Source organism: Carassius auratus, chromosome 11 (assembly GCF_003368295.1).
Source record: "Carassius auratus strain Wakin chromosome 11, ASM336829v1, whole genome shotgun sequence".
Lineage (NCBI taxonomy): Eukaryota > Metazoa > Chordata > Actinopteri > Cypriniformes > Cyprinidae > Carassius > Carassius auratus.
The window spans coordinates 16,278,852-16,296,177 of record NC_039253.1 but is presented as its reverse complement, the minus strand read 5'-3'; the positions used below and the strand labels follow the sequence as shown (position 1 = coordinate 16,296,177).

Here is a 17,326-nt window from a genome sequence, read left to right as displayed (position 1 = left end):
TGTTCAAGAAGGCCAGTTTATTGTTAATGTTGGATCATATATTTCAACAGGCCACAATGAAAGTCACTTTTAGGTTATTTCCTTTGAGTATAATATCCACTGACATACTTTCCCATCTCGGCTCTGACACAAGGCTGAGCCATTCCAACTTGGCTTTTCACACCACAACGTTTTATTTGGGATTTCTGATGGGATTTCTTTACCATTTTCTTCTAGTGAATCCCTCAGTGGCCTCTGAAATTCTCTCAAAGCAAAGTAAAACAAAACAAGACAAAACAAACAAACAACAGCAAAAAAACTCACCAAATTAAACCAAACCCATACAAAACAAAACAAAACAAAACAAAACATTTTGTTTTCTGAAGGGTTTTCTTTACTATTTTCTTCTGGTATATCACCCAGTGGTCTCTGAAATCCTCTCAAAACAAAATACAGCAAAGCAAAGCAAAAAAAAACAAAAACAAAAAAACAACAACAACAGAAAAATAAAACAAATCAAACCAAACCAATACAAAAAAAAGTTTTTGAAATCCTCTCATCACAAAACAAAACAAAAATCAGTTTTAAGGAGAATACAAAGTGTTTTTTTATTATTATTTTATATCTCTTTTAACTGTTAGTCAAAACTATGCATGTGTTATTTCAGTGCAAAACCCTTTGTCTTATTAACTTAAAAACCAGTATAGAGATTAACTTGTCAATAAGTGTACTGAAATCTTTAAGGATTAAATAAATGTAAATAAGAAGTATAAGAAGTAAATTAATTTCATCATGTTATAGATTATAGATAGTTATAAATAGTTTATTCATTAGTAAATTCCCCTTGTATTTCCCATATAATCCTCAATTTCAAACAAAACTAGCACAACTTGAGATTCGTCTGGGAGGAAAAGCTCAGAGAGTGAGCAGTTCACCTGTCTACACTCATTAGATCAGACAGTAGACGATCTGAGTGTGAGACACAGTGTAGGACACATTACTCTGGACAGCAGGTACTAATGCCCAGAGCAGCTTGATGTCAAAAATAAATAAATAAATCAAATAAAGAAGGAACAGAGCAATTCCATGCCTTGCTTTTTGTAGAGCCAGATGGAAGCGGAAGCAGACAGTCAAGCCTCAGCAGATATTGAAACGACAGACCTGCCTCCTTGCCTCTGTCATTCTGTCCGTCTCTCTCTATTTCTGAGCGTCTGACAGGTAGTTGTATACTCTCAGTCATGCGGAGCTAGTAAACTGAATTCTCTTGTTTTGGATTCATGTTTGATGTGAGATGTGCTTGTGTAAATTAAAACAGCTTTCAGAAAAGCACCATTCCAAATGGGGTTGTCAAAATATCAAAAATGTGCCAAAAATCCCAAACACCAAAAATTATAATTATACACAAAATATATCTATAACTATTATTATAATTAAATAAATGTAAGTAAAATTGATAGGCTACATGCATGATTTATTACACATATTTATAAACATGTTCAAGTTCTTTATATTTTATATTATTATTATTATTATTATTATTATTATTATTGCTATAAATTTACTGCAAATATTATGTAGAAGTACACAAGCTAAACAATTTTTATATATATATATATATAAATATTTTATGCACATCACTTCAGCTTTCTTATTTATTTATTTTAACTATAACATAAATAATTGAAATACTTGAAGGACTACACACATCATTTTAAAAAAAAATACTATATATAATAACATAAATATTAACTATTTGATTTTTGATTTTGATTCGCATAATAGTTATTTTTAGATAAAAGCTCCTATCCCATCTGTCCAACCTGCAACACAGCTGGGTTAAGGCGAACAGCTGGAAATACACACATGCAACATAGCAGGAAGGTTACAGCCACAGCTGAAATCTGATGCTCTCCAACATGTTGACAAAGCAGTTAACAGCACGAGCTCAAACAACAGCAAAAATATGGGGGAGAGCTGCAAAATGAATGATTGCCGAAACCTTTAATGACTAGGCATCACACAGGGCTGGACAGCTTCTTGCGTGTGTGTTCTGTCTCCCACCGTACTTCACAAACACACACTCTCTGGTTGGTGTCTGTCTGTCTGTTCTTAATGCTCTGATGTGTGTTTCATACACAACAAACAGACAGAGTCCACATGTCTGATAAGAGAGACACCTCTGCCCCACACGCTAGGCCAAGGTAACCAGCCCAGGGCTGCTGAGAAGATCACAGTGAATTTAGGACAAACAACAGCGACTGCAGAGACAGGTGAGAACGTGAGGTTTGATCTGAATTGCAATCAACAGCTCCTCCAGATTGGCTCCTGTTTTTATTGTTCCCCCTACCATAGGGAAATATGTATATCATGAATCCATTACAAACTATATGAAGGCTGTCTGGCCATATCTTTGCCTCCCACATGCAGATCTGCTTGTGGTTCAGCTGCTGAGGACTTTTCCCTTCGGAAAGGATTTCTCAACTGCATGTCTGATGGCGTGAGTCGTAGACTCACCTCCTGATCTTTCATGTTTCTGCCGTTCATCCCTCAGAGAAAACACAAATCTTAGGCTGAAAGTGTTCCAACCAAACAGCAGTTACACAACCAGCACTAATTAATAATGCAGCAGCTCTATACTGGGACATAGGAACAAGAGAGAGAGTACAAGAAAAATAACCAAGGAGAACATAAAGTAACAACCACACACATATAAAGGCTGCAGACAGTTAAAAATTGTAATGGCAGGTTTTACAGTTTTAGGGTTTAATTGTTTGACAGCCCAACATATTTTATGTAGCTAGGTAAAAGGTTTATATTGTGAGTGTGTGTTACCAAGTTCACTTAGTAGATTTCTTAATGACAAAATAGAAAATCAAAATTTGCAAATAAATCTATCGCAGAAAAAATAAAGACAATGGTATTAAATGCCAATTCAAAGTGGGGAAAAAAAATTGCATTTAGGACATACTTGAACTGAATACATTTCTGAAATCATGGAGGGATTCAGGTAGCATGAATATTTCATTTGTGTTAATTTTACATTAATTGTTTTATCACATTCTGCTTTGATTTTTATTTAAAGTACAATAACTGCAGACTAACTTTTATAAATTACGCTGATGATTATAGATTTTTAACAACTCTTTAATTGTAATACTACGAGAATAGCAAAGTCCACATCACAAATTCCATTTTACATTTCAAATAGATTTGGTCAGATTTACTGTACTTCTGAGGACAGTTTTGTCCCTAAGGTATCCACACACACACACACACACACACACACACACACACACACTCACAACATGAAACTGAAGAATATCCCGCGCCTGGAGGCCAAACACAGTTTTGATCCTTGCACAGGACTTCATAAAAGAATTGGCAACACTTCCAGGAGAAGAATCTGAATAAAAAGACCCAGGGCAAGATGCACTGCATCAGATGTGTTTCGGGTTCTTTTGTGGAGGCAACACGATACATGTAACCGTTCGCTGTCACAGAGCACGATGAAGTATGGCTGACTAAACACACCTTTTATTCTCCTCACACAGACAACAAACATGTCTCAGTATTTCCTGGTTAATTATTAACACCAAGCTAGGTTATAGGTTCAGAACATGCACATAAGTATTTCTTAGAGATACAGCGTGACACATATGATGGTGGCATGATATTTATTACGACAGCCATAAAAACCACTCTGATCTGAGCTGACGTGGCTCCACACCGAAACTGCACCATAGGGGTCTGTGATATGGAAAAGACACACTGTACACCTTTTGCCTTAGGGTACAGATGCAAGAAGCTACTGGATACTCGTGACTGATAGTTTGCTTTGTTCTGCAAATATATCTTTTGAGTATAAAATAGTCTCTATTTTGTAGGAGACTGAAAAGCTTTGGTAAGGTTTTCAAAAACACGTGGATAGGCAGACATGGGTTTTATTGAAGCTGTAATGGTGGTGTCTCAAAACCTGCCATTTTTTCCACACGGGATAAAATTAGAATTAAATGTGTGATGTATAAACCATAGTAAAAATACAAAAAAGAGAACTTTGAGAACTATATACACATAAAGAATGTTTTGTACTACATATGATCTTAAAGTCAAATAACTGAAACGATAAACCACCTCTTTCTTGAAAAATCAATATTAGTTAATGAACAACAACAAGACTGTATCATTCAAAATTTGGGTTTAATCAAGATCTTAATATTAATATCTGTATTTAGCAATAGTAATTAAAATAAATGTTATTGTTATTCTTTTGAACTTTCTATTCATCTGTGATTCCTGAAAAAAAAAAACGTTTTGCATACAAATACTAAGCACTGTTTTCATTTAAGCTATTTAATTTAATAAAATATAAAGTATTTCACAATATTAATTTTACTGTTTTTATCAAATAAATGTAGCCTTGTTGAGTGTAAACACTTATTTTCAAAATCATTAAATAAATCATACTGACCCTAAACTGTAGTGTATATAAGCTAAATTAATTCAATAAGTCAAATTATCAAAAAAAGTATATTTCAAAAGTATACATAAAATATAAAACAGTAAATTCCAAAATATATATGGGAGCACACCTGAATATTCAAAATGATTATATTCTAAATATAAAAAAATTGCAAATAAGTAAATTCCAAGTCATATTTTATGCATAAAGAATAACCTAAAGCTAAAGCTTAAATCACAGTTCTGACAGAAGCAAGCTGTTGTTTATTAAAGGTAGTGTCAAAGGTCATCAATGCCTCAGTTGTGCCTTGTCGTGCATACTTTCTTCTTATTGGTCAGTTTAAAAGCCAGGTGCCATAAAAAAAGCAGTTTTACTCGAAACCTAACAAGACCTGCAGAGACATGACATCAGATTCTTGAGCATCTCCAGCCCAGCCCTTAGGGGCCCCGCAGAGCCGGAGGCAAGAGACATAAACAGTTACCAGACATATAACGGACTCACATTCTCTACAAGTAGAACATGCTCACCTATAGTATAGCTGCATGTTTTAACTCTAAACACAGTTCAAAACACATCATCAGATGCTACCCAACATGCACCCGGTCTAATCTAATAAAGCCTCACAAACAGACTAAGCATAATCTTATTTTCTAAATTATGATAACTCACCACAAAAACGTTCTCTCAGTACACAACCAGGGGTGTATCTACTCAGAAAGTGACCTCTCATATATACTTGCTCAAAAGGTCTATGTACTAAAACCCAGCTGCTTCGGATCCTGATGAAAATATAATCTGACATTATGTTTGTCCTTTTGGCACAAAGTGTGCAAACATACTCGGGAACGCATGCAAAGATGCAAAGTCCACTGCATGTGTGGGAGAGGGTAAATACAGGTTCAGTGGTTTTGACTAAAAACAGGTACACGGTCAATGAATCATGATTAATTCAGTCACAGTTTAAAGTTTCCTATGATCACATGACCTACACTGACACCGAATATCATGTTTGCCTGTCACCTCTCCTATCCCTTGTCCCAACAGCATTCAAAACAGTTACTAAAAATGCACAGAGATCACCAACCTTAAACGCAAACTTGCGGCTGATGTTATCCGATGCTTGGACTGCTCCAATCTTGAAGCTGAGAAGCGGAAGGCTGCCCAAGACTACTTCTTCCTTGTCATCTGAATGGAATAATAATAAAAGAAAAACATTGAAAAAACAAAATAAATAAGCACTAATACTATAGTAAAAATCTAAGAAATAAGCACTAATACTATAGTAAAAATAAATACAACAAAAAATAAAGCATTTGTATTCCAACCTACATATATTTCAAAAAGCTGCTAATAAAATTAGGTGATAATTCTGTCCCAAATCAGAAAAGTCCGACTTCCTGTAGTGTGCCGCTACAATGGTGATGACAGGCAGTGGTAATGGAAAAGCAGGTAAACTGCAGGTGAATCCCATAATAGATATCCATTTTTATCTCAGCGCAAAGCTAATGACGCTGAAGCGAGCAGCAGCACGCAGCCTAGGAGAGAAGAGCTTGGGCTGGTTAAATAATGGAGCACATCGTTAAATTTTCAGCACGAGCAGAAGCGAGGAGGGCAATGGAGATCCAGCATTCACGTTCTTGAACTCCTGTACTGAGAGCTGCTGCCGGGGAAATGCAGTGAACCCACCCGCGCGTGTGTTCTGACACTGCTCTGTGTGTGTGTTTGTATGTGAATGAGAGAGAGGGAGGGGTGGAGGGAAAAGAGGGGTGGAGCAGGTTGTGTTTGTGCTGTATAGAAGTGAGGAGAGAGAGAGAAAGAGAGAGAGAGAGAGAGAGAGAAGACAGTTATCATCCCTCAGTGACTCAGTGCTGCAGGAATTCTGGCTTTCGGCCAGCTGTACCTGCACTGAACAACCAATCAGAGCCTATTATTCTGTCAACAAATACAAAGGCAGAAACAATCCTGGATGAGAACCATATATTGACATGGAAACCTATTTTCCCCACAACAAAATATGCTTGAAAACACAATGAAATTAACACTGCATAAAGAAAGACCTGTCTGTCAGGGCTGAAATCAGTACAGACATTCACAAGGAATGTTGCTCCCAATATTCAGATTTGTGATCGACAGGTGTGTGTTTAATATGGTTGATTCTTAATTTAATATGGTTAGTCACTCCATCCTTGATACAGGTGCATCTAAAAAAATGTGAATATCATGGAAAAGGACTTTATTTATTTTTTCTGACAGCTGAGGAAAAATTCAAATTCAGTATATCAAAATATCTGAATATTCCATTTTGAGTTTGATTAGTTTGATAAATTTTGAGAATAAATACTGGGTACCTTTTGGGATAGTTTAGAACATGCAACCACAATCATGGGAAAGACTGCTGACTTGACAGTTGTCCAGAAGACAATCATCAACACCCTCCACAAGGAGGGTAAGCCACGGAAGGTCATTACTTGAAAGGGCTAGCTGTTCACAGAGTGCTGTATCAAAATATATTCATAGAAGGTTGACTGGAAGGAAAAAGTGTGGTAGGAAAAGGTGCACAAGCAACAGGGATAACCAAAGCATTGGGAAGATTGTCAGGAAAAAGCTGATTCAAGAATTTGGGAGAGCTTCACAGAGAGGTTCAAAATCCAAGCTGCTTGAAGTCCAGTGTGAAGTTTCTGAAGTCAGTGATGATTTTGGACGCTGTTACGTCTGCTGGTGTTGGTCCATTGTGTATTATCAAGTCCAAAGTCAATGCAGCCATCTACCAGGAGATTTTTGAGCACTTTATTTCAGTTTGTGTGCAATGAATCTAGAATATAAGAAAGTTTGCTTTTTTAAATTAAATTACAAAAATTAATAACTTTTATAAGATGTTCAATTTTATTTGATGAAATTGCATAAGATGATTAGACATGCTTTTGGATATACATCTAGAATTAATTTAATTTATTTATTTTTACATTCCCTGTTGGCATGAGATGTTTTCTCTTGTTTTAAGCTTTTTATTTCTAATTATGTATCTAAGGGATTGTCTTCAGATATACAGATACAAAATACAGATTTATTTTTCTTACGAAATCTGAAATGTGCCCAAGCTTTGACATATCTTTCTTTGATGGGTCATTTTACAGAAGAACTGTTGCACAAAATACGGGCTGACAAATCAGTCACACGCACAATCACTCACTCAATAATAACAGGTACATGTCAATACAAAAGCTGATGCCATCCTAAACAGCACACAGAAGAACCTTATTTTCTAATGTAATTATTTAAGATTTTATTATTTTATAATGCAACCCTTGAGCAAAGATGCAACCACATTTACCACACTTTTTTTGTATGCAAAATCCAGTCATTTTAATAGGAATCCCTATGATGCAGGTTTCATAACGGGTTCAAGTTGGCAAAATTTCACTAAGATTTCAATAATGTGACTGCACCCCAACACTGATTGTATAGGGAAACTAGATCTATTACTGAGAAACCTATTTATGTAAACATACACTGCTAATCTTAATCCAGAATCTAATTTCACATCTACCAATAATTTCCTCCACGTTTCTTTTTTTTTTTTCCAGTTACCCTCTCTTCCTCGTATTTGGCATAAGCCTCTGATATCTGCAGCGACGACAACAGCGGGTCATTTTTCATCGTCTCCCTGTGTTCAGAATACCAATTGAGGCATTAAATTGCTCTGTCACACATTCTCAAACTCTTTTGCATGGCACAGTTGGGTAGATGGATCCGGGGTGATAAGAGGACTTAGGGTGTTGTGCCTCCAAACACAACGCCATCGCCAAGATAGCTGTGGGGACGTATGGGATACAGCCAGCCGTGGAGTGCTGCTGATTGTGATTTTTAAATAAATGACCCTCTCATCCCAGTGAGCCATTCAATCGAGGAAGGAAAGAAACTTCCTGGTGTTCCTGGAGTGTGTTTGTTATGCCACTAACAGTGACTCCGATTAATATTGTAATGTTGTTCAGCTGTATGCAGTTCCATTTTTGAATGTACTTGAATGAACTTTGTGTACAGTAGTTCCAAAATGTGTTACAGTACAAGTAATATGACATTACGTTTGTTGGGATACTCAAACCTGTACATCACTTTGACTTGTTAGCACTTCATCTGATTTAAACAGCATTGAGGTTAAAAACAGGAATACTTCTATTCTATAAATATTTATAAGTTCTATAAATTGAAATGCATTTCATTGCTCACTACCTAGGCAAAGAAACAGTAATTTTTTCAATAGTTTGCTTTTAGCATATCGCTAAGCTAACATGACACTAATAAGCATTAAAAAAATATATAGTTTTTGAGACATTTGGGCATTAAAAGGTATTCATAATCAGCATAATTATAAATTTATCTCAGCTCATCCACCATCTTGGATTATTATTTTTTCAGGAAATTGAGGGCATTTGGAGTTTGACATTAAAATAACTTTTTTTCTATTTGAATATATTTAAATTTTTTCTCGTTACTCTAGTCTTCAGTGTCACACGATCCTTCAAAAATCATGCTTATATGATGATTTGATGCAGCGAAAAATTCTTATTTTCATCTTCAGTTTTGATGATTCATATTTTTATGTAACCAGGGACAAATTTTTTGATGAATTGGAGGTTCAAAATAGTACTTTTTTATATAAAATTATATATATATATATATATATATATATATATATATATATATATATATATATATATATATATATATATATATATATATATCTTTTTTTTTTTTACACTTTATGGTACTGAACGTTTTTTATATCATTTTCTTTTGCTTTGTATACTATCTTGGATTTATTGATTTTGATTAGGTGCCACAATGCTTTTGGGACAATCAGTTGTGCTCCTATAAAGCCTTAAAATGCTCCCACCGCAGGCAGCTCACTAGGCTTTGGAACAGAGCATGTGTTTAGATGTTGCCTTCAGAATATGAGCGTAATAGAGAAGCAGTGTGAAGTAATTAGCCAGAAAGACGTGGGCAAAGTCAACAGGGTTGAATCATGCAGCTGTAGCCCCACAGGCCTTGCTTGCTTCACTCACCGATATAATTAAACCTGCTTTGCTGCACACAAAAAAAGCTTGATCTAGCCAAGAACCATTACTGTAGACCTCCTCCTCAGGGTAGACGCATGCACGGATGTTCTTCAAGTTCATGATTAAATTGCAGGCCGAGCTGGGAACATTTTATGATGTGATAGGATAATGTGATCGGGTAATGGAGCTCTAATGGCTCTCAAATTTACACAACAACAAATAAGCATTAATGAGACCAATAAGAAAGGAGGATTTGCTCACATGATCAGCAAGGCCAAATCAATCCCAAATGCACACTCGTAACTGTGCAGTATTCACACAGGAGGCATATGAATGTTGGTGTGCTGACAGTTTTATCCTCCATATGCTTTGTGGAAGAAAACAACAGCCTTTACACCTTTTTTTTCCTAAACCCAAACAAACCCCATGACACGCGTATCTGAGCAGAGCCGGGAGGATGTCTACACTCCCTTCAGAAAACCTAAGATCAAATGCATGGGAGTTCAGCCAAAGGGAGAAGCTTGCATGATGGCAGTAAGGTAATAGTTCGAAAAGGAAGCGCCATAGCCTGTAACACATGGGAGTGAGGAGGTCTTCAAGGAAAGGGGTGATCTTTCAAGCATTTATTATTATTTGTATTTTTATTTTATTTATTTTTTGTTAAAGATTTTTTTAAAACATCTTCAGTAGTAGTGCAAGATCTGTTGGTCAAGTGGTATTTGTTTGGCATGGAACTGGTTCAAAGAGATAAAAGTTCATCCGAAAATGATAAATGACAATTTACTCACCATCATGTTGTTCTAAACCTATGGGACTTGCTGTCTTTGTAGACCACAAAAGAAGATAGTTTGTACAGAGAGATGACAGAATGAAAGTGAATGGGGTCCAAAACAACAATGGACTGAAATGACTAACATCATATCGAGAAAATGTATGAAAACACCATGTGTGTTCCATGTGACATAAGAGTGAGTAAATTATGAATTTTCATTGTTGGGTAAACAATCCCAACACACACATAAGCAAAATGCACAAAACAACACAGCAAAAAACAAGCAAACTGTACAAAAATGTGCTGACCATGATGCATTTTCACTTGATAATTTGATAACTATTTTTGTATTATACTGGAAAACAAAAACTTTCTGGCAAGAACAAACATGCAACATATTAAGAGTTTAAAAACAAGATTTATTTAAAATCCATTTTGGCTCATGATCTAAAGGGTCACATACTTCATTACTTCGTAACGGGCATGATGCATAGTGCTCAAAAACCAAGACGACCTCACTGTTTTTACATGGGTGACTGACGGTCACAATCTCACAAAACGAGTTTGTTTCAGATACGGCATGCAAAGAGAACAAATACCCAGGAACAAGAATCCTATCTCTGAAAACTGAGAACACACTAAAAACAACACCGACTTCAAGTGAAGAGTGAGTCTTACATGAAGTCTGACATGTTTGGAGACATTTGAAGACACTGAGAACAGTTTCTCATATTTGCATTACCTCAGAGAGTATCACTGTCAACTATGATCAGGTGCACACACATAAACGCACAAAAATAGTCAGTGGATCTAAAACCAAACCTACATGATTCAATATTAGTGCTATAGATGTTGTTTTTTTTTTTTTTAAACAATGCATAATGAATCACTGACAAGAATATTGTCATAATATTACATAATAAGATGGAAATAAACTTATGATTACATAACTTGATATGTTTTGATTTATAGTCTTCTAAATGCTAGACTAGTTACACCTTCTTCAGCAAATATGAAGATAAATCACTGACTGACATTCCCAGATGATAAAGTATGTGGGTTTTTAATTGACTGAAAGGGGTCATATGATGCAATTTCAAGTTTTCCTTTCTCTTTGGAGTGTTACAAGCTGTTCATGCATAGATGAGATCCAGACAATTGCAAAGACAAAAGTCTCAAACCCAAAGAGATATTCTTTAGAAAAGTCAAGACTTGTCCACGCACTCCTAAAATACCTTGTTTAAACACGCCCCCACATGTCTAGGTCACTGTGTGGAAAGATTTGCATAACACTGCCCAAATGTTTTCAATTCGTGTGGTTCGTATTTTATACTACAGTATTTGAAAAATATACCTAATTTAAGAAATAGTCTCTGAAAACCATCTCTGTTACAGAATTTTGTTTAAATGTATAAAGATTTTACCTGAAAACAAGACAAAAATACTAAAAGTTATTTATTAAAGTTTATTATTTATTTTTAGAGCGTGGCAAAAAATTCATGCTAAACAAGCTTGAAAGACGTAGAAAGGGTGGAAAAGAATCCGGTAAGAAATCATGTGTGGCTGTTTGGCTGCAGGGAAGGGGGCAGGACATGTGCTGGACATGCATCATCCACACCTCCGGGGCAACCTCTCATATGCTGACATGCCCAGTCTCATCTCTGAGAGCATGCTGTCTGCCTATGGAGTCTAAATTTATCCATGAAGAGCGTAGGCGGGGCTTGGGTGACAGAGAGGTTTGAAGTGTTTCAGTGTCTTGCAAACCCAAAATAGAACATTTGACATTCTTGTCAAGGAATTAATCTTCTGTGGAAGGTATTAGAAGGGTTATGTCTAACAAAAAAATTCTGAATATCTTGCATTGACCATTTTTACCTTCCCTTCAGGGAATTTCCTTAAGCCATTAACCATTACGGACCCTACATCTTTTCTCTAAAAATTTAATATAATCCGCAAAATGTGTTAATTACTAAAATGTAAAAAATAATCATAAACATATTTTTGTTTGCTCATTATATTTTAGCATTTAGATTAGAAATAAAACATGTGTCCCTGAAATATAAACCAGGTCTGAAAGGGTTAAACCCCCTATCGTTGATTGAGAAGAACATGAGGGAACATCTGGATGAAGCAGCATACCAACTATCTTAACACCCTCCTCTATCCCACAATGCCTCTGGATGATGAATCTCCATGCATGAGCTGTGACTGTCCTTCACTGCTTGTCTAAAGGACACGGTCATTTATCCCCGTCACGCTGATAACAGAGCAAGTGATGGATGTGTTTGGATATTATTCAAAACCATTCACTACTAATTTGCTTCACACTTAAAAGTGAAGTGTGTCATTTGCGCAACAAACTGAATTGCAAAAAATAAAAATGTCTTCCATTGGCCAGTCTTACAGATAAGCAGCGGAAAATTCCATCCAAAACTTACACGATAGGTTGAATCAAGGATACCTAAACAAACGGATTCATTACCATTTTCAGGGAATTCAGGGTTTAATAGAACTTATACTATACCACAAACGCATACAATTTTACGTAAACATTTAAAATACTTTTAATCTTAACAATTTATATTCTTAAATCTCCATCACATTACACACTCCTTAGGAATCCAGCTACGCTTCATTTTTTTTTTCCAGTAACAAGATGAATATATATAAGCAAATTGAAATGTCATGTAAAAACATATAATTATTCTAAAGCAAATAAAATGTAATTACTAAGGTCTTGTCTATGCCTCGGGTGGAAGGGAACCTCAAGTTGGATGCTTCAGGCTTATGTACTGTAAAACTGTCGCAACAACATCATGAGAAACAACAGACATGACAAAAGACATGTCTAAACATGAAATCCTCTATTCTCAGCACCAAAAATAAACTACTGATATGCAAAGTAACCCTTACAACAACACAAAAAAAAGGTCAGTGGCTGTATCATGGTTTTTTCTAAGTACGCTTATACATATAAACTCCAGTCCTCAAATGTCAATTTTTTTGAGTGTAAACATACTTGGTACTTACTATTATTACTAATGTCAAAAACCATTGTGCTACTTGATATTTCTGTGCGTCCATACAGCATTTGTTTTATGTGATATTCCAATCCAAAATGCACATAAAAATTGGCAGATTGAAACATAGCTAATGTCTTTACTGTCACTTTGAATCAATTTAATGTGACCTTGCTGAATAAAAGTATACTGATCCCAAACTTTTGAACAGAATTGTTGTATTAACTCATGGTTCTTCTTAACCAGTGCTTCATAACACCACGGTGCATTTTTCGTTGACACAGCACAGAAAATACTTTTCTAAGGGCTTCATAGAGGTTGTGTGTTTGTGCTAGACTGTCATTATAGATCTACTTTTATATTTCTCTTCTCCACTATTGGCAGCACACAGCCAGTGTACAACAGTAATGCCATGGGGTAAATTCAAATGTCTTACAGAACAAACTGGTTTGAGCTCTGGGGTACGCACTAAATGTTTCACCCAATTCATGAATTTAAAGAAACAACCTACCTTTATAGTAGAAAAGACAGCGATCTGTCAGCACGAACCAGCGCTTGTTCCACTGTTTCATCCCACTGCTTGCCTACATTACAGAAAATGAGAAGACAAATAAATAAAGAAAGGCCTTGAAACTTCATCTGAGTCCCTAGACATTTCTGAAAGAGAGTGGCTTAAGTGTGGATTATGGAGTTATGGCTTTGGGCTGTGTGAGTGTTTTTGTTTGCGTGGATGATAGTGAGGTTTAAGGATGAGCAATAGTACCTGTTTGTGAAGCCAACCCTGCCGGGCCACCACAGCGTTGGGGTTGCGCCGCATGGAGTTGGAGCGCTTCCCAAACGTGGCGGCTCTCTTGGGTGTGTGCGTGCCCTGGTGGGAGAGTCACTATTTACATAATAACACTAACAGTAAACACACACACACACACAAGGAATTCATTACAGAGGACAGACATCCACCACAGCAACACCGGCATTGCTCTTGTAAAATAAAGCTATTTTTTTTTATAGTTTTAGTTTTTATTAATTAAAATCCAGCTGACATAAAATAAATTAGAAATGTTGCTTTGGGTAATAACTGAAAAAGAATAAGTTGAAGTATAAATATTAAAGACAATATAGAAATAGGTATATAATATAATATAATATAATATAATATAATATAATATAATATAATATAATATAATATTAGTTTTATTAAAAAAAATGTATTTGTACAACATAAAAACAAAAATAAATAAATAAATAAATAATATAGATCCATTAAATAATATTAACATACTAGAAAAATATTTTATTTTAAAAGTCAGATTCAATAATAATTATTATAAAATAAAATAATTTAAATATTAAAGTATTTTTTTATTAAAGTTAATAAAAAAACAGCTGTTCTTTGTTAGTTGATGTTAGCTGAGATCCATTAAATAATATTAATACATACAGGAGAGACATTTTATTTAAAAATGCATATTTAATAGAAATACAAATATTATTTAGAACTATATTATTATTAACAGTTTTTATTACTATCATGACTACTACTTCTAGTACTAACAGTAAAAACTAAATTAAAAATGAATAATAAATGCTGTCTATTTCTAGAAATGAGTTCATCTACAGCAGCTGTACTGACCCGTGTGTAGTTCTGGGAGTCCGGGGCCATCTCAGAAACGATGCTGAGATTGTTGGCATTGCTGTTTGCTTCACTGACTTTGTTCACGGGCCCCCTGCCACCCGCCTTGCCGTTCATTTCCGAATCAGATCTCCTGTGAGCACACAAACAAAGCCACTGAGCCATCCCAGCTTCTGATACTGTAACAAACTTCTCATCTGCCTGCGTTCAACGCACCAAAGCAGTGAAATCATTTTCAAACCAATATACAGAGCTCATACTGGTGAAAAACTGAGGGATTATGGGAAGGAAGCACGCAGGCATTCGGGGCACAGCTATTTTTATTCCAAACTGGCACCGTCACAAGGCCGCACCCCTGAGGTTGCAGTTTAAAAACAGGCCGATGGTTCACAAAGAATGTGATTGGAGTGGCGAAGAGAGAAGGAAAGAGAAAGAGTTTGTTGGTGGATGCAGGCCTGCATTTCCAGCTCAATCATATTGATCTCCTTCTTGGGACGCCCAGGCCCTCTCCAACAGCCTTCGATCCACCGACCAGCGAGACAGATGAATTAACGATCCCCTAGAGAAGCCCAGAGGCTAAAGCTTCCATCTTGGAAAGCTTGCTACCATCCACAGTCGTTTATAACCATACGCAAGTCATTATGAGTCTCTGAAGCAAAGGCCATCACATAAGCACATATGGAACAGAGCAAGAACGCACAGATCAAATCAGGACATAAAAACACACACAATCATTAGCGCAAAGTGGGAACATGCACACGACAATAACAATTACTAGATTAAGACATGATACCCACACTAGAAACATCTCCGTGCTAATTATCTTTTCTTTATTTAGCCTTCGCTGCAAACAGCAACTTCCTGCGTCGTATGAGGAAATTAATACAATGAAATTCTGGAAGCATCTTGTTTTAATGGCATTGGCCTTATTAATGTGCTATTGGCTCTCGACTCAATATTATATTGATTTGGAGGAGAGTGAGATCTTGAGAGTAGTACTGTAAGTGCATTTTCTTTGTCCAGGAGGAATGTTTTAGTAAATTTATAGAGGAAATCCTGACATGTTAATCCCGCACATTATATGACATAGTTCAAGAGTAATTCACAAAATGCTTTCAGGGTAATTTATCCTGAGAGTGCTGTTTGTTTGTATTTATTTATGTTTTTGCAAGAGTACAATTACTTTAGTGGCTATTATCCAAAAAGGCCGACAAGACAGGGCTGGTCTGACAGCTAACTGTTTTTCCACAGGAAAACCACATTTTTATCAGAAAGTAAAATAATTCATGCCCAAATATTTTATGTAATATAATAGATTTCCTGATTAACATTTTTTTTAAATCAATATTGAATACAGTTGTGCTGCTTAATGTTTTTGTTGAAACTGTGTTTCATTTGTGATGAATATAAAGTTCAAAAGAACAGCTTTTATTAGAAACAGAATCTTTCTGTAACAAATGTAAAAGTCTTTTGTGCCTTTCAGTGACTTTTGATCAATTTGATATCATGTCACTGCAAAATTGAACTATTCATTTATTACCCTTGTAAAACACTTGTCTTAAAAATGGGGATGGCACTGCAGAGCGTTTAAGAAGACATTATGCACATACCCTGACTAAAATGATTACAGTTCATGAAGCCTTTGGACTAAAGACATACACGCTTAAAAATAAAGGAGGTTTTTGCAGTGATGCCATTGAAGATCCATTTTAGGTTTCCCAAAGAACCTTTCAGTCAATGGTTCTTAAAAGAACCGTTTTTTCTTAGTGTGAAAAACATTTTGTAACCAGAAGAACCCTTTTCCAGAATAAAGGACATTTTATGGAATGAAAAGCTTCCATTGATGTTAAAGGTTCTTCATTGAACCTTCAATGCATGTAAAAAAACTTAATTTTTAAGAGTATAATTGTAGTCAATGTTGAAGGAAGATTCTTGGTGAGCTTGTTTGCAGAAATAATAAAGCATGCATCCATGCTGATATGCTTTTTATGATAAGCTCTTTTTCAACACATCACAGATATAGCAAAGGCAGTATAAAACTAGCAGCATATTTACAAATGAATAAACAAAAGATGACTTACAGCAAGGATTTCAAAGGTCCGTTCTCTTCCAGGTGTATCTGGATCACTTGCTGGTGTCCAGCTGTTCCGTTAGGGTCATTTTGACTGAGAAGAAAATAAAAGCCACTTAGGATTTCACTGACAAAAACATTTCAATAAAGCCACATCAATCTTTTTAAAAAACTGTGTCTGGTAGAATATCAGGCCAACAGCAGCTGGAACTGATTTTACATCTGTTTAAGATGCTCCACAACTTGTTCTCATGGCTTCAAACCTGTTTCACCGTGGGCACATCCCTTCTTTATTAATAATTCAGCATTACAACATCAGCTCCGATCAATACATGGCC

The 17,326-nt window shown here is 35.7% G+C and overlaps 1 protein-coding gene across 9 annotated transcripts in view; it reads right to left on the bottom strand.

Moving 5' to 3' along the window:
• LOC113111208 (pleckstrin homology domain-containing family A member 6-like) overlaps positions 1-17,326 on the bottom strand; it is an 88,511-nt gene that overhangs the window by 25,924 nt on the left and 45,261 nt on the right. For 7 of the 9 annotated variants that reach the window (XM_026275761.1, XM_026275762.1, XM_026275759.1 and 4 more), the window contains 5 exons: positions 16,999-17,082; positions 14,918-15,050; positions 14,051-14,155; positions 13,799-13,871; positions 5,523-5,623 (listed from right to left, as the gene is read on the bottom strand). In XM_026275761.1, the coding sequence (XP_026131546.1) occupies positions 5,523-5,623; positions 13,799-13,871; positions 14,051-14,155; positions 14,918-15,034 (396 nt within the window). In that variant the 5' untranslated portion in view covers positions 15,035-15,050; positions 16,999-17,082. Of the gene's footprint in view, positions 1-5,107; positions 5,477-5,522; positions 5,624-5,767; positions 6,191-13,798; positions 13,872-14,050; positions 14,156-14,917; positions 15,051-16,998; positions 17,083-17,326 lie in introns of those variants that run through there. The other 2 variants (XM_026275765.1, XM_026275767.1) reach the window with 2 other exon arrangements.